Here is a 20520-nt window from a genome sequence, read left to right as displayed (position 1 = left end):
GGTGGGTTGATTCGACGACTCCTCGATGGTCTTGACGTATGAGACGGTGGTGACCTATCCGTAATAACCCGGTTAAAGTATATGAACGAGGGGCCAGGGATACAGCGGAGCCCATTCGCTCCAGCATTTCTATGCCAGACATTCAGATACACGACGCAAAGAATTGACTCTAGAAGAACCGCATGACGCGATGAGGATATCCAGGGTTCTAGACCTGAAATGCCAGCGGAAAGAGAGCCGGGACCCACGGGAAAACCTGACCAGGAGACCTCCTATAAGACGACGACAGATGGTGGGGTAAGCATGGGACAAAGTCAGTCGAAACCTTTAAAATCACTCTTGCTTCGCTTATAATCGAGTGTAACAACCACCACGAAAGCCTATGAGCCAATGATGAGAAGGTAGAGAGACCAATCGAGGGGGATACGGAGTATGTTGCGGGCAAGAGTGGAACTTTTGGATGGAGACGACCTTAAATCTAGTGATCGGCGCTAACGGGAATTAGGACTAGTGCCTTTGTGAGGTGTTGTCTGTTTGACACTTTCCCAAGTGAGCGTCCGTATAAAATGTAACCTTGACCGGCAAATAAATTTTAAACCCAACATCAGCGCCAACGTTTCCGGACAGTGATCTCACGACGTAATCCTCTCATCATCCACTTACCTTCCGTGGCTACGTTCTTTCCCCCTAGTTTTTATTCTGATACAACCTAATCAATCCGACGGTTGTCTGATATCGTGCCATCATCACTAAACAATGCGACTTACCCCCAAGTAGAACTGGCACACTAGTACTCGACTTACTGCTTCTCCTCCTGTTGTCTTTGGGTGCGATGAAGTTTATTTGTCCGATTTAACTTCCGTGGCTGCTACACCCAGATTACGACGTACAACCATACTGTGACCATTTCAGACTGGTATGCGTAATGGACTTTTTATTTCAAAACGTCTTCTAGCATATCTTCGTGACTCATACTATGAGCGAGCCCAACTGAGACTGGACACTTATTTACCTCCGGTCTTTCCCGTGGGGATGTAGAACAAAACAGCCGGCTGGCCCGGTGCATAAGCCTTGTCCACACGGTAAAATCCCTTACGCTCAAACTGGATGATGTCGCCCTCCTTCAGCTCGGCCACATTGCAGTCGGCAGTAGCATCTTCCCTGAACTCAGTGTTCCTGTTCAGGACGTCCTCAAGAGCATCGTCCTCCTGCAAGGTGTCCTTGTTGAGAAGGTAGTCAAAGTCGACCAATTCCACTGGGACCAGGTCCTGGTCAGTAGACAACCAAGTGACCTTCTTCTCGGTCTTCTTGAAATCACCTTCCAAGTGCAGATCCAACTCAAGCTCCTTAACAACACCGGAGCTTGGGTCAGTCACGATCTGGCGCACAATCGCGTTGCCCCAGTTCATCAAGGTGATCTCCTCATCCTGCTTGAAGCTCTTGGCATCCTCCTGGTCAAATAGGATGGAGCCACTGTAAACAACCTTCTTCGTACCAACTGAAGGGTTCTTAACATGCTTGGGCTTCTCTTCAGTGTAGGGTGCGGGAGCTCCCTTAATAGTTGCCTTGACAACGTCCTTCTTAAGGAGGGCGGTGTGGCGGGGTGCAACCGGGTCAATATACTTCTTGTTGGTCGCCCAGATGAGGGTCCAGTCAAGGTTTGTGATGTTCTTGCTAGGGCCTTGTCTGAGAATGAACTCCCTCAAGGCAGGGATGGTCATGCCCCGTCTTCTGATACCACGGATGGTAGGGAACCTAGGGTCATCCCAGCCCCAGACAACGCCCTCGTTAACAAGCTTAGTAAGCTTGCGCTTGGACAGAAGGGTTCGGATGAAGTTCATACGAGCAAAGTCCCAGATCTGCACCGAGCGGAGTTTGAGGGCGTCCAGCATCCATTGGTACTGAGGGTTTCGATCACGGTACTCAATGGTTCTAAGAGCATGAGTAACACCTTCAATAGAGTCGACAATGGGACATGCAAAGTCATAAGTGGGGTAGATCTTCCACTTGGTGCCTGTGCGGTGGTGTGGGTCAGGGTTGGAGCGGTAGATAACAGGATCTCTAAGAGCCTTGTTCTTGTCGTCGACAGAGATCTAAAGACCGATGTGAGAAATTTTTTCTGTAGTGAAGATATGAACCTTAAATACCTTGGCACGAATACACCAGCCAAGACCCTCAGGAGAGCCCTTTTTCATTTCCTCGAATCGAGCAAGGTTCTCCTCAACAGTAGCATCACGACGCTTACTAGGCAGACCGTCCATTCTCTGAGCCGCCATAGTCTCCTTGTCTGTATCGTCGGCGTATGCTTTTCCATCCTTAATGATCTGCACACCATACTCGTAGAGCTGGTCAAAGTAGTCACTAGTATAGCTCATCTTGTCGGGCTTGATACCCATGAGAGCAAGATCTTCAACGATAGCATCCTGGAACTCGGAGTTTTCCTTGGTCGGGTTGGCTTGACAGATGTGAGAAAGTCTTCAACGATAATGTAAGGTGGAGGTGAACTCACTGTCATCGAAGCGGACAAGCAATGTGCCATTGTACTTCTCGTGGGCGAAATAATCGTTGAGAAGAGCTGCTTTGGCGTGACCAATGTGGAGATATCCTGAAGGCTCAGGGGGGAACCGGGTCACAACGCCCTTATCAGTGTTCAGAAGCGCAACGTCATAGTTAGCACCGCCTTGCTTGCCCTTGGTGGTCTTTTTGTCCTTTGCTGCGGCATTCAGCGCCTCAAGGGCAGATGTTGCCCACGGACAGAGGTCTTCCAAGAAGGTAAACCAACGAGTCAAGTTGACAAGAGCCCCCTTTCTGATAGCAGAGATACCGACACGGTTTCCGCGGAGAGCACCCCACAAGGCAATGTCAGCTGTGGAAAGCGAGTATCCGACGATGAAGGACCGGAGAAGGAGGTGGGTATTAAGGCGCTGGAGCAAAGGATCGAGGGCCTTGAAATCGACGGTAGTAAAAGTATCAAGCTGAGCAAGCCACTCGTTCTCCTAGTAGCATTATTAGACGAGTTGTCCCAAGCCGTGGAAGGGCAGCAGCCATAGACTCTGGTTGTAGAGATATGTAACGTACCAGCTTCTGATCCTTCGAGTTGAGGAATGGGAAGTCCTTGAGCAACTCTTGGATAGCGTTCACAGTTCCGAAAACAGGAGTTCCGCTAACACCAGTGAACTGAACTACAGCCTTGTCGCCCTGTTCAAGAACAGCCTTATCCTCGTAGGTGATGTTAATCACCGGGGATGGTCGTGCTTCATTAATAGAGGTCGCGACAAGAAGAACAGGAAGCAAAGAAGCCTGGCTGGCCTTTGTGGCCAAGGTCAACTGCATGTTAGACATGATGCCTCCGAATCCACTGGTAAAAATCCGAATGAATCCTTCTAGACCTTCTATGGTGGGGAGAAGAGCACCGTGAAATACTTGGAGGGGCATTTGACTCAATCGGGGCTCCGCCGGCGTCACATTTCTCCGCCCGCCACCCGCAACGGAGAGCTCTCGGGCAGAAAACATTCCCTTTCCGCAAGAACACCGAGAAGCCACATCTTATAGTCAACGCAATGGCTTCCTACAGCTCACTCATGCCCACTGCGGCAAGGAGTCTCTTATCGTCATGCCGCTCTCCGCTTCGCCAGGGGTCAATGGCCCCTCTCCTCTCCAGCTTTCAGCAGGTTCGAGGAGCCAAGAACAACCCTCAAGCACAAGGTAAAAAGAACAAGGAAAAGAGTAAGAAGACGAAGAAGGGTCCTCGGGAGTTCAAACAAAGGGATCTGAAGGATATGGATCAATTCGCGCTTTGCGATGCTATGAGGTACGTATAACGTGTCTTGCCATGTGCGCACCTCGCCTTTTTGCTGACGCGGAATCTGTTCTGCTCTCAAGGTATCTTCGTGCATTCGAAGTCGGCCGTGAACCAGCTACCTCCAAATACGAAGTCCACATCCGGTTGAAGACGATGAAAGACGGTCCAGTGATTCGCAACATGCTCCGGTTTCCTCATTCAGTCCAAACAGAATCACGCATTTGTGTCGTCTGCCCTGCTGGATCTAGGCATGAGAAGGAGGCTCGTGCGGCTGGGGCCGTCCTGGTCGGAGAACAAGAGGTTTTTGATAATGTGAAGAAGGGCATCATTGAGTTCGATCGTCTGATTTGTCACCCGGATAGCTTGGAGGCTCTGAACAGGGCCGGACTGGGCAGGGTCCTCGGCCCCCGGGGACTGATGCCCAGCGCAAAGACGGGCACCGTCGTTGAGGACGTCGCTTCGAGAGTTGAAATGCTGCGTGGTGGTACGGTATACAGGGAGCGAGATGCTGTCATTCGACTTCCAATTGGGCAACTGGCATTCACCCCTGAGCAGTTGCGAGACAATCTGCGCGCCACTCTCGAGCAGATCAAGAAGGATGCGGCTGGCCTCAACGACCGCATAAACAAGGAGATCTACGAAGTGGTAGGCTAGCCTCTGCTCTGAAGCCACATGTATCAACTTAGCTGACTATTATTAGGTGCTGAGCTCGACCAATGGCCCTGGTTTCAGTCTGAACGGAGAGTTCAAGTCCGACAATTCCCCCGATACTGCATCTTTGAGCGGTCTGTAAAATAGCTTCAAGTCTTCGCTTTTTTTGGATGTACAGATTATGTTATATTAGGAAGGACACGGTGTATAATGGTATTGTTTCATATATTCCAGGAGAACCCAACACCCCAAACGCCAACGCTGTGCAAAAGCCTGGTTCATGTACCAGACGGGCTCTATATTTTTAGATTCTTCAGTGCAGATACTGCACTGGTGTCCTCCCCCATGAGTTTGTAGAGACGCAATACGGCCAGCGTTTTTGTATCCCGTTTCTCGCCCGCGATCTTCGCTTGTTCGAGCGCAGTTTTAAGGTCCAAGAGTACTGCAGATCTTATTTTCGACAGTCGCGACTGTTGACTGACTAAGAACGGATGATCATCACCTATCCGCGACGACAATCTTGTCAAATAGACATATTTCTGGATGTGATGCTCGAGCCTCTTCAGTGATACCAGGGGGGTGGCTGATACGCCGTTGGGGATCTCTTCATCTTCGCTTCCCTCGCTTTCACTGTCCAGTAGATCGGAATCCGTATCGAGGTCCTTAACAGCGTCGCCTTGGCGGGCAGGCGTAGTGTCCCCAATCATCAGTTTCCTTTCCAGTTCGTCAACTCGATCCACGTAATCCAACAAGGCCCTCCCCACATTTGCATTCTTCCGTAGGCGCTTCTTCTCTTCCACCAGTTGCTCTACCTCTCGATACCGGGCGTCAACCTTATCGCGGACGGACTGGACATCCCGTTGAAATGCCAACAGTCCAACTCGGACTTGCTCTACCTTCTCTTCCCCTCCTTGCAGTGCAATCCCAAGCGACAAGAAATCCTGGTAGTTCTCATTCACGAGATCCAGTAACTCCCGACTAAGCAGTTGGTCCAAGTCGCGTAATTCCTGCCGTAGGTCTTCAAGGCTCTGGTGTCGGTTTGTCAGGGAGGATAGGTACTTTGCGGGGTCAAAGTCGGGGGCGAGAAAGGAGGAACGGGACAATGGTTCAGGAAAGGGAAGTCCGGAGGTATCGTCGTCGAGATCGGAGGCAGACTCGTCCGAGTCGCCAAACTGTCGCATTACGGTTAATCACAAAACAAAGAGTCAATAGCGGGGACCAACGACGATCCAAACGGGGTTTTGCATACGCGAAACTTATTCATTGCGATCTTTACGCGTGCAAGTGGAGCGATGAAAGAAAGTTTGAAAATGCGCGAAGATCGACCGGGAGTTCGTCAATATCAGTTGAAAAAGAATCTTTGTTGTGGAGTAGTTGTAGAAGGCAGTTTTTCGGGTTCTGGGGTAAGTTAGTTAGTAGGAGTAGTAGTGGTCGTTGTCGTTGGCCGGAACCTTTGGAACGCTTTCCCTTTACGGTCTGGGTTCCACCGATTCAACAATGTAACGGATCTATGGAGACTATACTTCTGAATGTGGGCATCGGGACCAAAAGCGTAGGAGAAAGCAGTACATTGATGCTCTAGAAAGGCGCATCTCATAACTGGAAAGTCACTTTTCACCATTAATACTTCAATAAACCCGAAGCCCTAGCTCTAAGCCCTAGTGATAGTGAAGATATAAACTAATTATTAGAAGAAAATCAAAAAGCCAAAATGATGCAATTTAAATGTATCTACAAAGTAGCTGTATTGACTCAAGCAAGGCGTTGTATTTCAGTTCCGGATTTGGTTTCACCGGCTAAACTATCAAACTTATTATTCGACCAGCACATGAACTGCATCTTCCCGTCAACCACAGTCAATCAGCGTAATATCCGAGAGCTCCCGTTCTGCAACAAGTGCGATCATGCTCCCTTAATGTATGCCACCATTACATTCTTTGTGTGTTTCATTTGCAGCCCTGTCTCCAGGTAATGCATGGGGGTGTGTATACGTGGCTCAGAGACCCAACTATTAGCATTGTCTGATAGGTAGACACTGGCGTTCAACGACTTGTCGAGAACTGGTGTGAGAGTGGGTTCGTGACAAGGCACTGCTGGTGAAGGTGCTTGCATTATTCCCTCTTCGATCTCCTGCGTCACTTAGTGAGCTCTGTACATACAGACGAACACTGCATCGACGACAAGTGGTTGTGAATAACCTTGTCCGTACAATGGATTATAAGTCGGGCAGAAGACTGTTCCCCCACCCTGATGAAATCCATTCGTCCTTGTCACGTCAGAGATGGCCTCGGTTTCCTCTTGCTCACTCCCACCCAGTCGTGGAGACTGCCGGCCCATCTCAGCAAGCAAACTCTTATCGCTACGAGTCAGCTGTAGACGACTCTGCCCGGGCGTATCGCACGACTGCTTTGCGTCACTTGAGTGAAAATTCCAGGCCCCTCGCGTGGAATCACGGACAAGTAACTCAAACTGGCGGTGGCCACCCAACCTCACCCTCGCAGCCCGTCTTGGTTCGGGCCTATTCCGGTGGCCCTGGGGATAGTGCGAAAACGTCAAAGATGTCTCTACGGCGGTCGTTCCCATTCACCAGCCGCGCCGAAACCCCAAGGCGAGGTCCGGAACTTCCTTCGGACGAGGACTTCAGCATCGATGGCATTCTACGGGCTATTGAGCCTAATATTCGCCATACCTTGGACTCAATTGGGGAGATCTGTGGACGGAGTAAGCTCAGTTTAGCCAACGAATATGGTAGCCATATAGCGCCCCTTGGCGAAATCCGCGCGCCTCCTAGCGGCCTGATGCCCGTGGACGAAGCTAGCTCGGAACATGAAAGACAGGCCAACGATAATGTGGTTATTTACGATGATGACCATAGCGTTATGGATGGGAGGGATCACCGTTCACCCATGCAATTTGGATTTATGGAGAATGCTCGGCAGAGTACAGTATCTCGTAACGCTGGATTTCAATCAATGCCACCGTATTACGGTGCAGACGGATCGTCTGTCCAAGTACACCCCGACACTCCACGATCCATGGGCTTTAATACTACCGTGGATTCGGCTTCTGCGCTGGGGCCACTCCCTGCAACGCGAGAAATTGCATCCAGGCCAAAGTCATGCGGCCGGGTATTGTTGGCAACGAATGCTGAATCGAGCACAGACGACCGAAGACGATTGATTCAAACACCGGCTCTTGTGTCTGAGGTTCTCTTAGATGCCCACGCCAATGGACACCCTTTGGGAACGGAACCCACTATTATGCAAAGCCAGGCCCTCTTCGGAAGCAACTCAGACTCTGATGTAGTGCGAAGAAGCTGGGGTCAGCCGGCAGTAGGACTATCTGTGCTGGCGGATGTTTTCGGCTGGCTAAAATATGCTGTGCGCGACGGGTCAGACTCTGGTCAAACTCTGCCAACAGCTGAGATGAGACTGCGCGCGATGCTTGAGCGACAGCGGGACCTGGACTCTTCCAGAGTATTTGCAAATGATGATTAACGACTCTTCTCTGTGGGTGTAGATGTATCTGCTTTTATTGATCACAGTTGATGATGCACATGATGAAGGATAAGTACTGTAATTGATGGTCTTTACAATTACGACTATGACGAGATGTGTGATAAATATTATATGAATTCTTCCAGCTTCTGCTGTCTTGCGCCTAGTGTTGTTCGAAGAAAAATAGCGAGACAGTGAATCACACACAGCAGTGCCTAAGAAGCGATATAAACTCCAGTCTCATATGCAAAGGTGGTATAATAAACATGAGAACAAGCCCTCTAAACAACGAACCCAGACCACCAAAAAAAAAAAAAAAAAAAAAAAAAAAAAAAAAACTAATTCGCCACGCCACCCTCTATCTCAGATAGCAGTGTATCTGCAAATCCCTCAAACCGGGAATATGACCAACAATCTTTATATCTTTCCACCAGCGGCCGCTCATCCACCACCTCATCCTGCTTCTGCTCTCGTTTCTGTTCCGGCTGCGCACCATCCTCAAACTCATCGTCACTCTCGTCAACCACCTTCCCCTCCACTAACTCCCCAAACTGGATATCCACCGGCACAGCACCCAAAAACTTCACTCCCGTCTCCTGGGCCATCACTTGCCCCCCACCACTGGAAAACAAATTCGTCACCTCCCCACAGCACGGACACGTATATCCCGACATATTCTCAATAACGCCCAGCATAGGAATCTGCGTCTTCACACAGAAATTCACCTCCTTCCGGACATCAGACGTCGCAACCGCCTGGGGCGTGGTAACTAAAACCGCACCCGCTAGTCTCGGCATAGTCGACGACCCAGCAGCCGGATTCGTGGTGGCCGATCTAAGCAACTGTTCCGCTAAAGCAATATGCTCATCACTCGTGCCAGGGGGCGTATCGACAAGTAGGTAGTCCGTCTCCCCCCAATAAACATCAGACAGAAACTGTCGGATCATGGCTGTTTTCTTCGGTCCGCGCCAGATGACCGCGTCGCCGCGATCGCGGAGCAGGAATCCCAGTGACATGCAGCGAAGAGAACCTCGTTGTGCGCCATCGTTTGTGGACGCCGGATGCACTGTTACGGGGACCCAGCCCCCGGGCGCTTGGGTAATCTTTGCATCTTCAAGCCCCACAAGTCGGGGGATTGAGGGGCCTGTTAAGTCAATGTCGAGTATACCAACTGATTTTCCCTGTAAGGTGAGGGCAAGCGCAAGTTGGAGGGTGACGGAGGATTTGCCGACACCTCCTTTGCCGGATAGAACCTATAATTTTCATTTATGTTAGTTCCATGTTATTTAATATAGGTTGTTTAGTTCTATTTGGGCCAGTGTGCCCGCTCTACAGCCAGACATCGCTTTGTTCTGCATGAGAGGGATCCAGAGATGATCGTTATCGATAAGCGATGAGGGGCACATTTGTTCTTTACTGTTTTGGTTCCTAAATGAATTGAGTAAGACTCACCAGCACGATATTTTTGACACCGTCTAGAGGCATTTTGCCGGTAGCAATTGTTAGTCTCGAGCGTGGTAGGAGGGATATCAGATTCCATGCATGGCTGGTCGAGTTGCTGATAAGATGGCAAAAGTCGATTTCGCCGCGGGATTTCTGCGTCACTCTGCGGAGTGGATTTTGCTTATCAATCACTGATTGACTTGGAATCATTCCCATTGGTCTGTTCGCCATTTCTTCTACTGTAGAATACCTATAACGTTGTGTATCTACTCAGGAAGTTCTACAAGGCAGGATTCAAACAGATAAAGGTTCTGAAATCATTCAACTTCTAAGGTACTGGCATCAGTCATGGTCATTACTCAACATGGATCTTGGATCTTTCATTTTTCATTAGTGCTCTCGGGAGACAAGTCAATGGTCTAAATTGCTTGCTATCATGAATCATCCAACCATTTCGAGTCTCGTAGAAAACTGTAAAAGTTCTCAACCCTTGGCTTCAGACTTTTGAAAACAATCGAGCCCATCCTACCCAACCTGTGTAGTCTATAATGGTGGACCATGTGTTAACTCTTCATTGCCATTTCTGTACCACAACGCCTCCTCGCTTGAACTCGGCCAGATCTCCAAGGGCAGCCGCTTTGTCAGTAAGCTCTTTACTTGGGAATGTGGTCATCAGCACCCAGGGACGGCTCTGGCTATCCGAACTGGCAGCAGAGACAAATTGATAGACATCACCAATCGTATGCGTGGTGTTGAATCGGGACGTCAGGCGTGTTCCGTCACCAAGACGGACCTGAAGGGTGATGATCGGCTGCGATTCATCCACATTAGGCTTGGCAGGTTCTGAGTTGATCTGGCCGGCAGCAGGGGCAGTCGGAGGTGTTGGCGTTCTCACACCCGGCGTCGGGCTGCCGAGGCGCTGTCCAGGACCAGCAAAAGGCTTGTATTTCGGCTTTGGTTTCACGTATTTTTCTTCATGCTGTTTGATCTCCACATCGACCTCCTGACCCGGCTGCACATTCATGATGGAAAGCGGAGCGCGACCCTGGCGAATACCATCAAGAATTTCCGCGTTTCGGGGGTCGTCAGAGTGGTAAAGATCACCGTCGTCCACGGAGAACCCATCAGCCCAGAAGTGTAGTGTCCGCTGAACACGCTGTGGTAGTCGCGCGGCAGGTTCGTTTGGAACATCAATGACCCGACTGGGGGTGTCATCGCCACCGAGAGTACGAGCGGGACCTGTGAAGAAAGACCGTCGGGGTTCGGAGCTATCAGATGCTGGGACCTGAGACCTAAGAGATATTTAGCATTTACGACCGCAAAATTCTGCTTTACAGAAGCGCCCTGACTAACCGTTTTGCTTTTTCGATGATCTTCTTCTTGATATCATCGGGGTTTTGTACAGCTAATCCAGACTTTTCACCTCCAGCAAACAAATCCTGGTTGACTGCGTCATCTTCCTCCTCCGAGTCATCGCCACCGCCGGAGGAAAAATCACCCAGTGTCGCGAACTTCTTTTTCGGGGCGGATTTGCGTGATGTGGAAGATGGTTGCGGGGTAAACGATGGTGACTGAGAGGAGCTGCCACCTAGGGACCGGCCTGCGGACGGCGCAGTTTCGCTTCCTCCAAGAGTCTGGCCAGCGCCCGTGTTTCCCTCCTGTAAAGCTTCGTCTTGTTCGGCAAAGAATTCAGTCACGGCGGCCTCAAGATCCCCTCCATTAGCTGCGAGGTACTCCTGTGCCTTTGAAACAGGGGAGTTAGCGGGAGATATATGCATGCGCGAAAAGGAAGGGGACTTACATGTTCAGGACGTACTCCAGTCATGGCACAAAACTGAGAGACGTCCTCATCTTGAATGGTGGGATTACGCTCCATGCTGACGGTATATTAAAACCCCAATAGCTTGTAGCGTTATCAAGCTAGTTTATGTGAAAGCGCGGAAGTATTTGTGATGAGGCCAGAATACTTGAAGGAGGGACTAAATAAGGGAATCCGAGTGAATGGAGTGCAAGATATGCGAGATGATGCTTAGTTCATCTCCGAGAAAGCTGAAGAACAACAATTGAGGGACCAATGAGGTACGTCACTGTTACCTGATTGGTCATCGGAAGAGGGGATCTTCCATTGATGCCTCAGGAATCAGTGGGGGATACTTGCCTTCCATCTTGGAGAATGAAGTTCGTTCTTGGTTGGAAGATATATGGACAGTATATCTATTTCTATCCAGTAAACATAAACAGCACTAGGATGTACGACTTAGTGCTCTGCACTTGTTGCGATACACAGAACTACAGGTGGCATCTCAACCAGTCCTTCCAGTGCCCAATCATCGCCGTTTGCTCCATTGGGTCCCATCGTCGTAACTAAACCGATTGGAGAGCATTATAATTACTCAACTTTTAGCATAACAGTAGTACTAAAGTGACGCAACAAATCATGCAATGTGGCCTGGTCGATGAGGCGTCAATGATACCTTGAGTAAAAGTATGACATTCTTACCTCTAAAGAACAGTACCATATCTGATTAGTAGCTTTGGTGTTTCGTTGAAGCGGCATGTAGTTCCTGATTACATAACCGGTCAGGTGTATCCAAGCATCAACATATACGACGAGCAAGGTACTATTAGATGCAATTCTAGCCAGACCCAGCAAATCCAGGACGCCTGTTATTTGCACACCGAAAAAAGGTTTAGAACCTGAACTCGTCTCTTTGGAATATCCTTCCGAGCCAAATCACTACCACCTCCCGTTGATCTTCCCCCTACGACCAATCTCCGATCGCACTCAGTTGGTTGACGGCGCGTTCTTCCCTTACCCCCGCATCATGGCTTCGGGTGACCACACAAGCTCGAGCGTGGAGCTCTACGAATCCGGCTTGACCGTTCGTTCAGACTCGGAGAATTATTCGGCCAACAATGAGTTATCCGAGTCGACGTCGAGTTCCCCTCTGATCCTCTACAAACCCCCTACAATCTGGAGTATCTTGCGAGGCGCCGCCATCAACCTGGTTCTTCCCTTCGTGAATGGACTCATGCTGGGCTTTGGTGAACTATTTGCACATGAAGCAGCCTTCCGCCTAGGATGGTCTGGCACGAAGGTACGGTTACCTGATCGGTTTCTGCTGTGCACCCCTGCCTGCAAACGGGGTCTCCGCATAGTATCAACGGACCATGCTAATACTGTAATCTTGCCGCTAGATTTTCCCTACCTATCGGAGATCAGTCGGTCCTGGTGTGGAGGTTCGAGAAGTTCCATCACGGAGGAATAACAGTTTGCGAGACACGGCGTCTTTGGAGTAAGACGGATGCTGGGAGCTAGCTCACTATAAGACACTGCGACCGCGCTCACACTGAAAAGCACAACAACACAAACAGAATTATTAGCAAGATTCTTTGATTATCTTTTACTACAGCATGGGACGTATACGTGGGAATTACAAATGTACATAGATCCTAAGGCATGAGTAGTACTTGTACTGTCTGGCTGGATGGCGTCTGGCGAAGCACCTCGAGTTTGGCATGAGAGCGATGACTTAGCTGCAGCTGTATAGCCTTCTGATTTAGCGACAGCTAGTCTACCATCATCATCATTATCATTACTATCTTGGCCGATATATTATACCATTTATATAAACAAGCCGGTAAAAGCCTGGGGTTCTCCGGCCGCCCGGCAGAAAAACGGGCTTGGCGCAAAAAGTCCGATCAATCGGCCGTTGTCGCGCTTCTTCCCTTCAGGAACGTTATCCCCAGTTCATAATTCGACTTTCGCCTCTCCGTTGGCTCTAACTGCAAAGATGCTGGGAGGAGCTGGCCTGAAAGGGCGTGGCGCTATGCCTGTCATTGCCCGGCAGCGATTGACTGCCTTCTCACGCTCCAGTCGATCGGTTCGTTTATCGGGATGCGTTTCTCCCCCGTCGGCGAATACTAAACACTGACAGATGTCTTCATTCCGTCCCCATGCTTCGGGATTCCCTGTACGATACGGGAGGTTGAACCAGTCGCTTGCAGGAAACTTGTCGTGGAGGCCTGCCTCCTCCATTCATCATGCGTCGGCCGCACGATTCAATTCCACCGCTTCCGCTGCCTCTGCTTCGACAGCCACTGCTGCAACCGCTGTAGAAACCGCCGCACCTGAACAAGCATCCGATCTTTCTGACTTTGACATCACCGCCATTCCTGAGAAGATTGGATATCTGAAAGACCTAGGACTCGACTACGGCTGGGGCCCTTCGTCCATGATTGAATACTTCATCGAGCATTTCCACATCTGGGCTGGTTTGCCATGGTGGGCTAGTATTGTTGGGACGGGTCTTTTGGTCCGTTTGGCTCTGCTGAAACCAATGCTTAGCGCAGCGGATGTCTCCACCAAAATACACAATCTGAAAGACGTTGTTGCACCCCTCCGGGCCAAGATGGCGCAGGCTGCAAACGAGAAGAGGCATGCGGACATGATGCAAACGAGGGCGGAGTTGCAGCAACTCCACAGTGATCATGGTATCAAATTCTACAAGACAATGATACCATTTATTCAGCTTCCTTTGGGTTTTGGCTGTTATCGAGTTGTCAAGGGAATGACTTCTTTGCCAGTACCCGGATTGGCTGCAGAGTCTGTTGGCTGGATCAAGGATCTCACGGTTGCGGATCCGTATTTTTTGCTTCCAGCTGCTACAGCATTTGCTATGTATATGTCTTTCAAGGTATGACCGGGTATGCCTCTATACCCCGAAAGGCAAAGCTAACTATTATCACAGAAAGGTGGAGAGAACGGTATGAACCAAATGGCGAACTCACCCGTCGGCAGGGCTGTTCTATACGGAATGCCTGCCTTTTCTTTCGCGTTTATGTCCTTTTTCCCTAGTGCTCTTCAGCTTTACTTCCTATCCACCGGTTTGTTTGCTTTGGGGCAGGCATACATGCTCTCGTCTAACAGCTTCCGGCAATTTGCCAACATTGCCATTCCTAAAAAGCCGGTAGAAGCTACCGGAATGTCACCCGAGGAGCATGGCCGAGCGATCCGCATGATCCTCGACACCCAGAAAGCGGATAAAACCATGGAAGTGCCAGCAGTAGAGGAGGGCCAAAAGCTTAGCTTCGTCGACCGTACGCTCAATAGCGTCAAAAAGAATTACGATAATCTTACAACTGATGTGAAGGGAAAGTTAGACTCGGCAATGGGGAATGAGCCCAAGAAGAACGCAGACGGGTCGCTGGCGGAACCCGCTCGGCTCAGCGAGAAGGACCGCAAATTAGCGGCAGACTACGAGCAGAGGAGGAAAGAAGAAGAAGACTGGAAACGGGAGGAGAGAAACCATGCGCGACGAGAGGCCCACCTCAGAGCTCTGGAGCTTGAAAGGGAGAAGGCCCGTTCCGCATTCAAACACTCCAAGCAAAGGTGAGCACGAGGTTATGCCACACACGCGGCCATCTGCATATCGAGACTCTATTCATTGTATAATATGGCGTGTACCATTCAACTCTCTGTTTTATGTGTTATTTAGAATGAACTCAGACTAAATAGAACATCCGGCTGTTTCTCAGTTTCGGAGGCTACTTGTTAACAGGTCGAATATTGGAACAAACGCTTGATACACTATCCTTTTTAGCGGCAACAATACCATCGTCCAGTACATTATACTGCACAAAAAAATATCAAAATGCAAGCCTTCCTCAGAAAAGTGATGAACGCGTTGTTGCATGACGAAGAACTCACTGGAAGATGCCTGATCTCGGACGACTACTTGGTTGAGAACACGTCAGGGGAGCTGAGTCGAAGACTCAAAGTGGTCCACCGAGGACACCATTTCCATGCCCAGTTCTTTGACCCAGAGAGCCGTTGTAGGACTGGCAAGCTTCCTCTAGGTAATGTTAATGTACGGATCTTTCTTCGGATTAGATCCTTGGTCGTACCGCGACGAGATCTTTTAGATGTGGGTAAATTTCTTCAACCTTCAGCTCAGCGCAAACCTGTCGCCGATCAGGATCCATTCCAAGTCAGCATGCAGAAACCGCCTTACGTACCTTAACAAGGCCATCCGTGAAATTGGCATGTGGATAGAGAGCAAGTTCTGCGCCGGCAAAAGCGTCTTCGCGTTTGAGGAAATCCTCCATTTGCGCCACTCTCTCCGAGAATGATTTAGTCTCGAACATAAAGCGTCTCATCAACGTGGCAGAGGACACGTCAAGGCTGATAGTAAGACCGTAGCCACAGATCTAATGACGCGGTTAGGAGAATCTCAGCACTTAGGGCTGACTCACGCTGGTGAGATCCATGAACTGCGCATATGACCTGGGAAAGGCCTCGATCAGAAACACACGCTGGTGTGCGTTTAGATGCTTGGATATTTCTATCTTCAAGAGAAGGCTGAGTAGATCGTCAGGAACAGCTCCGTTCTCGTCCACGGTGCTTTTCACTGCAAGCCACTCGTCCCCGGAGCCGATGATCTCTAGACGACTAACGATCTCGTCGGGATTAAGATGGATGAGGCCCAGGTCCGCAGCAAGCCTGGTTGCAATAGTACTCTTTCCCGATCCCGGACCTCCTGTGCATTGATCAGATGAGACCGTTTGTCCTAGGGGCACACTTTCAGCTTACCAATTATGAAGATCACTGTCGCGACCTTCGAATTATTCTCTGGGCCTGATACGGGGTTTCCCTTAAGCGGGATCGTGGCCCTGTCTTGATGACACGCCGATTTATCGTAGGTCCGGCTGCAAGCCTCCCAGAGCCCAGAAAAAGGCAGGGCCGACCAGAAGCGTCGGGCGACACTCTTCGTATTGACTGGGTAATTGAATAGATTGAGCAGCAGCTGAGGAAACATGGCTATGGAAGACCGCAAGAGACAACAAAGGAGCGTGTTTGCCATTATGTGAATGATGGATACTGGAGCACGCGCTATATAAGAAATTTATGGTGAGGTCCTTGTTTACTGTGATGCGTTTCACATCTCGTTTACACATAGTCGCTGACTCGTTGCTTAGTCGCCTTGACGATGATGGTGATGATGAAAAAAGTGCTGAGAATAGAATCCTTTCATTAACATTTTCTTGTCAGCATCTTTCTATCTCACTCTCATCGATGAGGACACTCAGGTACTACCTCTTAGTGAACAGCTGCTCTGATATCGTTCTCTTCGGTGAGTATACAAACCCTGAACTGGGTTTCTCAACAAAGGACTGACTGACAGGGTACAGGAATAAAGACTTCGGCGATAACCAGTGATCTGTAAGACAACGAGGCCTGATAAATGGCTAAACTTTCCCCTTATCCTATCCAGCTCATGTCTATTGCGCGGACGGATCTAATGCTTATCTAGGATGGACTTTGAGGGCAGATACAACGGTTATTTGGTGCAGTGGCTCGAATTGCTCGTCTCCACCATCATAATCATCCTTGTCTTGGAGGTTATCCGTAGGGGACTTATTCGTCTCGACGACCAACGTCCGCGGCGCCATAGGCTACAGGATGCCAGGGAGCCCATCACGTTTAGAATCATCCATCTTGAATGAGTGTGGCGCTACTCCTGATCGACGTTCCGTTGCGAACCGCCCTGGTTGATCTCGTCATGTTCAGTATGGTAGGTTTTCAGTATACTACCGCTTTTTGTCTAGGTGTTGAGGCTGATCCGTTTCGCAGATAGGGCTGACACTTTTCTATCTTATGGAGGCAGTATTGTTGTGCCTGATATGGCTTCATGAGTTTGAATCGGGTCGCGATAACTCCATGGTTTGAAAATCTCTGTACTATGAATTGACCATGGGGATCTTGAAGAATAGTACAGGATGATCGGGACGTCGGCAAACCAGGCCACTAAGCTTTCGGGGCTTTTCTCCCAAAAATAAACATCTCATGGACAGAAGCAATCCTTCGGAATGGAAATGCAAGGTGATTGGATCTTACGCAGTCAAGCCTTGAGCGGAAACAAGACCATTGTAATTACCAATACTGACGCGAATGAAGATCTTCCACTCTCTTACTGGAATTGGCAAAAGCTTCATGCACGTCCATTCAAGCGTCAGCTCAGCAATCGCTAAGCGCCTTCAGTCATCCCTTTCAGATAATCTGACACTAGAATAAATTTGACAGACAAACCCCCCCCCCCCCCCCCCCAACACACCTCGACTGGGGTACCGACTCTGCCCTTCATGGTTTCCCCATAAACAACCCATTATAATACCTCCCTAGTATAAAAACCCGCCATGAATCTTCCTCCACCGTTATATCTCCTCTTCTTTCTCTTAATCCAATCAGTATACAGCGTCCAGACATGCTACTGGCCCGATGGCACGCCCGCAACAGAGGACGTCCCCTGCTCCGATGAGAAATACGCTTCCTGCTGCCGCTCCGGGAATCTCTGTCTCTCGAATAACTTGTGTCTAAACGTCGCCATCCAACCGTACGTCTTGTCCCGGGGCGCCTGTACAGATCCGAACTGGGACTCGGATAATTGTCCGCAGTATTGTAGTATGTCTTACTTTACCCGGTCTCATTTCCATTCAAGTACATGATATTTCTCGTCGAATGTCATCATATCTCCATACCATCATGTCATATCAGAAGACCCAAAAATATCCAATGTAAACTAACAAAACACCCAAATAGCGAACGTCTCCCGCAGCTCAGGCTCCTCTCTCTTCCCACTGGGTCTAAACAGCAACGGACTAGCCGAATACTGCTGCAACGATCCCGTAAGCAACGGCTCCGAGGTGACCTGTAATTCTGCATCGGGGAGTCCCTTCTTCGTGCCGGACGCGACCCTTGTTGCTGGGTATGCGGCCCTTGCGAACGTCTCGTCGCTGAGTGCGTCAACTAGCGCGTCGAATAGCACGTCGTCTTCGTCGTCTTCGAGCTCGAACTCGAGGGATGTCGCGATTGGCGCTGGCGTCGGTGTGCCCTTGGGTGTTATTGCTCTGGGAGCGATAGCTTGGGCGCTTTGGGAGAGGAGGGCTAGGACGAAGGGTCTTGCTGCTGCTGCTGCTGCCGCCAGTGGTGGTGGTAGCGTTAGGGCTGGTAGTTGGGCTGGGGGATATGGCGCTGTTGCTACGTCTGTGGCTGGGAGTAATTCACAGTATGGGATTCAACAGTATGAGACGGGGCAGTGGAAAAATGCTGCTCGTCCTGCGGAATTGACTACGTCGGCTAGGACGCATGAGCTGGCATCCTGATGCGTTGCAAGGGGTGTGCATTCTTAATGTCCTGTCGTGGTTATCTCATGCCACGAGAGAGGCTCTTTCCTCAGTAGATGAATTAAACGCTATATTATGTCATTAAAAATCTAATATGTACTATTATGTTGAGGCTCTGGATTGGACGCGAGGAAATGCCGGAAGCACAGCGTATTCCCTTATGCAGAACTCAGTTGAGGGGCCTCAGTATGGCCTTGTTGCGCTCATCGGGAGCTTGTAAATGCGGGTTAGGGACGCGATGTTATCTCTGGTATACCAGGAGCGGGTCGGCTGCTTCCACTGTCAATATGTATACTTCGTCGCAGGGGAGTCCCAGAACGATTGAGCAGCAGAGCATCACAAGGAGGCGCCGTGGGCGAGTGTTTCTTTCCGAAAGGGAAAGATAGTAGGTGCTCGAGTTCCAGACGCTGAGTCGAAACACGACCATAAGTTCATTTCAGAATCCAAATGATTTGCGCCCTTCGTCACGTCATAAGGATATGTAGATCGAGAAAGCATTGCTCCTTTAGCGGAAAATGCGTCGTCCGCCAACACTGCCTGCTCCCCATGTCACCGATCCGCGAACTCCCAGATTTCCCATACTCAGTCCGGAGAACCCGACACCGCCTCCCTCGCCATCCCGCTTCCAGCGTCGTAAAGCCTCTCGCAAATGCGACGGAAGTAGTTGTCCCCGGTGAGGATTAGGAGGCATCTTGAAAACCCTCTCCCTTGTAGGTTGTACAGTGCCGTTTACCGACTGCTGCGAACTTGCTACACCGGATGGAACCGGTGTCCCGGGGGTACGTGTCACAGGGAAAGACGAGGGATTCGAGGATTCTTGTTTCACCTGAGGCTGTCCGCCGGGCCCCGGCGTACCGGGGCCTGGAGTGCCAGGAGCCGATGCATTCGCAGCGCGCGCCATTGTCGCGGCTTCCTCAGCCTCAAAAGCAGCTATCGCAGCCTGATCGTGCGCCTCCGCCCATTCAGCCTGCACCGTCCGAGCCTTTTCAATGATCTCTCCTGCAAAGACCTTCGTAAATCCGTTTATCGTAGTAACCACACTTGCCGGCACGGACTGTGACAGCGCATGATTCACAATACGTCGCAAGGTCTCTTTCCTCAGCTTCGCTCGTTTGAACAGATCGTACCGCTCGGACTGTAAAGGATTAAAAGCATCGACCAGCAATCTATAGCAACCAATTAGTATCTTCACTTTGGGACACAGAAAACACCCCGAGAAGCAATTTAAATAAAAAATGAAAAAAGGATGGAAGACATACGCAAGATTTTTCTTCTCAGCCTCCGTATCAGTAGCCCCTTCCTCTCTTCCCAACAGTTCCCCTTCATCCTCGAAATCCTCGTCATCATCCCCATCATCTCCGCCTCCACCACCCGTTGCACCTGCTCTCACAGACCCCTCCGCATCAACAGACGACCGCATCTCCCCTCTCGCCACATCCTCCCTCTCGCGCTCCTTCTCCGCCTTGCTCTTGCGCCCGCGTTTCTTGTTCCGAAATACACCGTCCGCACTTGTACCTCCCAGACTCCCAGTGAAACTGCCCGTCACACTGCCTGCATCGCTAGCAGCGCCGTATGCGCGCGAATCCGCGTCGATAGTCGTCGGGAAGGAAGTCTGGCGGAGCGGGTGCATGCGTGGTCGTTTAGGGTTGGTGCCGAGAGGTTGGGAGGCGGAGGATGAGATGGAGGGACGTTTTAGGGGGTTTGTTGGCGGTGGTGAGGACATGGTGAGTTATTCTCTGTCTATCTGGGGTATATATCGATTTCGGGGGTGGTGTGTTGGATCTTATGGAGATCGCTCACTTGGTGTTGTTGATTTAAAAGTTGAGGTATGTATCGAAGGTTCACTATCAAAGGTCCGATAACTGATTTGACGCCTGGGCACGCTAGTCCGCTTAGGGTAGGTACCCATGCCTGGGGTATCCAGTACATACTTTAAATCAATAC

General features: G+C 50.1%; 11 protein-coding genes across 11 annotated transcripts; 5 read left to right on the top strand and 6 right to left on the bottom strand.

Annotated features, from left to right (window-relative positions):
* Positions 1-1004: 1004 nt before the first annotated feature.
* On the bottom strand, positions 1005-3435 carry F9C07_10702 (glutamyl-tRNA synthetase; the record flags this gene model as incomplete). The annotated part of the gene is made up of 4 exons (XM_041292153.2): positions 1005-2093; positions 2148-2455; positions 2510-2996; positions 3079-3435. 4 exons carry the CDS (start codon positions 3433-3435, stop codon positions 1005-1007), a joined length of 2241 nt encoding a protein of 746 aa, XP_041146477.2.
* Positions 3436-3489: 54 nt separating this feature from the next.
* F9C07_2283715 (mitochondrial 54S ribosomal uL1m domain-containing protein) lies at positions 3490-4692 on the top strand. The gene is made up of 3 exons (XM_041292140.2): positions 3490-3811; positions 3883-4447; positions 4503-4692. The coding sequence occupies exons 1-3, from the start codon at positions 3561-3563 to the stop codon at positions 4593-4595; spliced, it is 909 nt and encodes a 302-aa protein (XP_041146476.2). The 5' UTR covers positions 3490-3560; the 3' UTR covers positions 4596-4692.
* Positions 4693-4749: 57 nt separating this feature from the next.
* F9C07_2203021 (oligomeric golgi complex component, COG2-domain-containing protein) lies at positions 4750-5717 on the bottom strand (the record flags this gene model as incomplete). Its single annotated transcript, XM_041285958.2, has 2 exons — positions 4750-5625; positions 5703-5717. 2 exons carry the CDS (start codon positions 5715-5717, stop codon positions 4750-4752), a joined length of 891 nt encoding a protein of 296 aa, XP_041146475.2.
* A 946-nt stretch (positions 5718-6663) lies between these two features.
* F9C07_10705 (uncharacterized protein) lies at positions 6664-7950 on the top strand (the record flags this gene model as incomplete). Its single annotated transcript, XM_041285960.1, has 1 exon — positions 6664-7950. One exon carries the CDS (start codon positions 6664-6666, stop codon positions 7948-7950), a length of 1287 nt encoding a protein of 428 aa, XP_041146474.1.
* Positions 7951-8288: 338 nt separating this feature from the next.
* F9C07_10706 (putative nucleotide binding protein) lies at positions 8289-9609 on the bottom strand (the record flags this gene model as incomplete). Its single annotated transcript, XM_041292152.2, has 2 exons — positions 8289-9203; positions 9403-9609. 2 exons carry the CDS (start codon positions 9607-9609, stop codon positions 8289-8291), a joined length of 1122 nt encoding a protein of 373 aa, XP_041146473.2.
* Positions 9610-9686: 77 nt separating this feature from the next.
* On the bottom strand, positions 9687-11475 carry F9C07_2283711 (putative Cdc48-dependent protein degradation adaptor protein). The gene is made up of 3 exons (XM_041292151.2): positions 11195-11475; positions 10747-11135; positions 9687-10685 (listed from the first exon to the last, which is right to left on the bottom strand). Exons 1-3 carry the CDS (start codon positions 11267-11269, stop codon positions 9965-9967), a joined length of 1185 nt encoding a protein of 394 aa, XP_041146472.1. The 5' UTR covers positions 11270-11475; the 3' UTR covers positions 9687-9964.
* Positions 11476-12218: 743 nt separating this feature from the next.
* F9C07_10708 (outer membrane protein TOM13-domain-containing protein) lies at positions 12219-12693 on the top strand (the record flags this gene model as incomplete). The annotated part of the gene is made up of 2 exons (XM_071507478.1): positions 12219-12491; positions 12592-12693. The coding sequence occupies 2 exons, from the start codon at positions 12219-12221 to the stop codon at positions 12691-12693; spliced, it is 375 nt and encodes a 124-aa protein (XP_071366541.1).
* A 638-nt stretch (positions 12694-13331) lies between these two features.
* F9C07_10709 (putative mitochondrial export translocase Oxa1) lies at positions 13332-14789 on the top strand (the record flags this gene model as incomplete). The annotated part of the gene is made up of 2 exons (XM_041292138.1): positions 13332-14090; positions 14145-14789. The coding sequence occupies 2 exons, from the start codon at positions 13332-13334 to the stop codon at positions 14787-14789; spliced, it is 1404 nt and encodes a 467-aa protein (XP_041146470.1).
* Positions 14790-15146: 357 nt separating this feature from the next.
* On the bottom strand, positions 15147-16256 carry F9C07_2069646 (adenylate kinase 3; the record flags this gene model as incomplete). Its single annotated transcript, XM_041292150.2, has 5 exons — positions 15147-15248; positions 15301-15357; positions 15412-15603; positions 15649-15932; positions 15986-16256. 5 exons carry the CDS (start codon positions 16254-16256, stop codon positions 15147-15149), a joined length of 906 nt encoding a protein of 301 aa, XP_041146469.2.
* A 1182-nt stretch (positions 16257-17438) lies between these two features.
* On the top strand, positions 17439-18655 carry F9C07_2283708 (uncharacterized protein). Its single transcript, XM_041292137.2, has 2 exons — positions 17439-17854; positions 17993-18655. The coding sequence occupies exons 1-2, from the start codon at positions 17590-17592 to the stop codon at positions 18553-18555; spliced, it is 828 nt and encodes a 275-aa protein (XP_041146468.1). The 5' UTR covers positions 17439-17589; the 3' UTR covers positions 18556-18655.
* F9C07_2158484 (hTAFII28-like protein conserved region-domain-containing protein) lies at positions 18656-20447 on the bottom strand. The gene has a single exon (XM_071509278.1). The coding sequence runs from the start codon at positions 20297-20299 to the stop codon at positions 19082-19084; it is 1218 nt and encodes a 405-aa protein (XP_071366540.1). The 5' UTR covers positions 20300-20447; the 3' UTR covers positions 18656-19081.
* Between the last annotated feature and the right edge of the window lie 73 nt (positions 20448-20520).

Source organism: Aspergillus flavus, chromosome 4, assembly GCF_009017415.1.
Source record: "Aspergillus flavus chromosome 4, complete sequence".
In the NCBI taxonomy this organism is placed as follows: Eukaryota; Fungi; Ascomycota; class Eurotiomycetes; order Eurotiales; family Aspergillaceae; genus Aspergillus; species Aspergillus flavus.
This window is presented reverse-complemented; position numbering and strand designations above follow the sequence as displayed.

Bases quoted from the DNA above. Each gene is read 5' to 3' on its own strand.
- F9C07_2283711 (XM_041292151.2), bottom strand. From the start codon at position 11,269: ATGGAGCGTAATCCCACCATTCAAGATGAGGACGTCTCTCAGTTTTGT. The intron at 11,136-11,194 runs GTAAGTCCCCTT...CCTGTTTCAAAG, and splicing joins CTGGAGTACGTCCTGAACAT to GCACAGGAGTACCTCGCAGC. The intron at 10,686-10,746 runs GTTAGTCAGGGC...AATATCTCTTAG, and splicing joins ATCATCGAAAAAGCAAAACG to GTCTCAGGTCCCAGCATCTG.
- F9C07_2283708 (XM_041292137.2), top strand. From the start codon at position 17,590: ATGAATCTTCCTCCACCGTTATATCTCCTCTTCTTTCTCTTAATCCAA. The intron at 17,855-17,992 runs GTATGTCTTACT...ACACCCAAATAG, and splicing joins TAATTGTCCGCAGTATTGTA to CGAACGTCTCCCGCAGCTCA.
- F9C07_2283715 (XM_041292140.2), top strand. From the start codon at position 3,561: ATGGCTTCCTACAGCTCACTCATGCCCACTGCGGCAAGGAGTCTCTTA. The intron at 3,812-3,882 runs GTACGTATAACG...TCTGCTCTCAAG, and splicing joins GCGCTTTGCGATGCTATGAG to GTATCTTCGTGCATTCGAAG. The intron at 4,448-4,502 runs GTAGGCTAGCCT...GACTATTATTAG, and splicing joins ACAAGGAGATCTACGAAGTG to GTGCTGAGCTCGACCAATGG.
- F9C07_2158484 (XM_071509278.1), bottom strand. From the start codon at position 20,299: ATGTCCTCACCACCGCCAACAAACCCCCTAAAACGTCCCTCCATCTCA.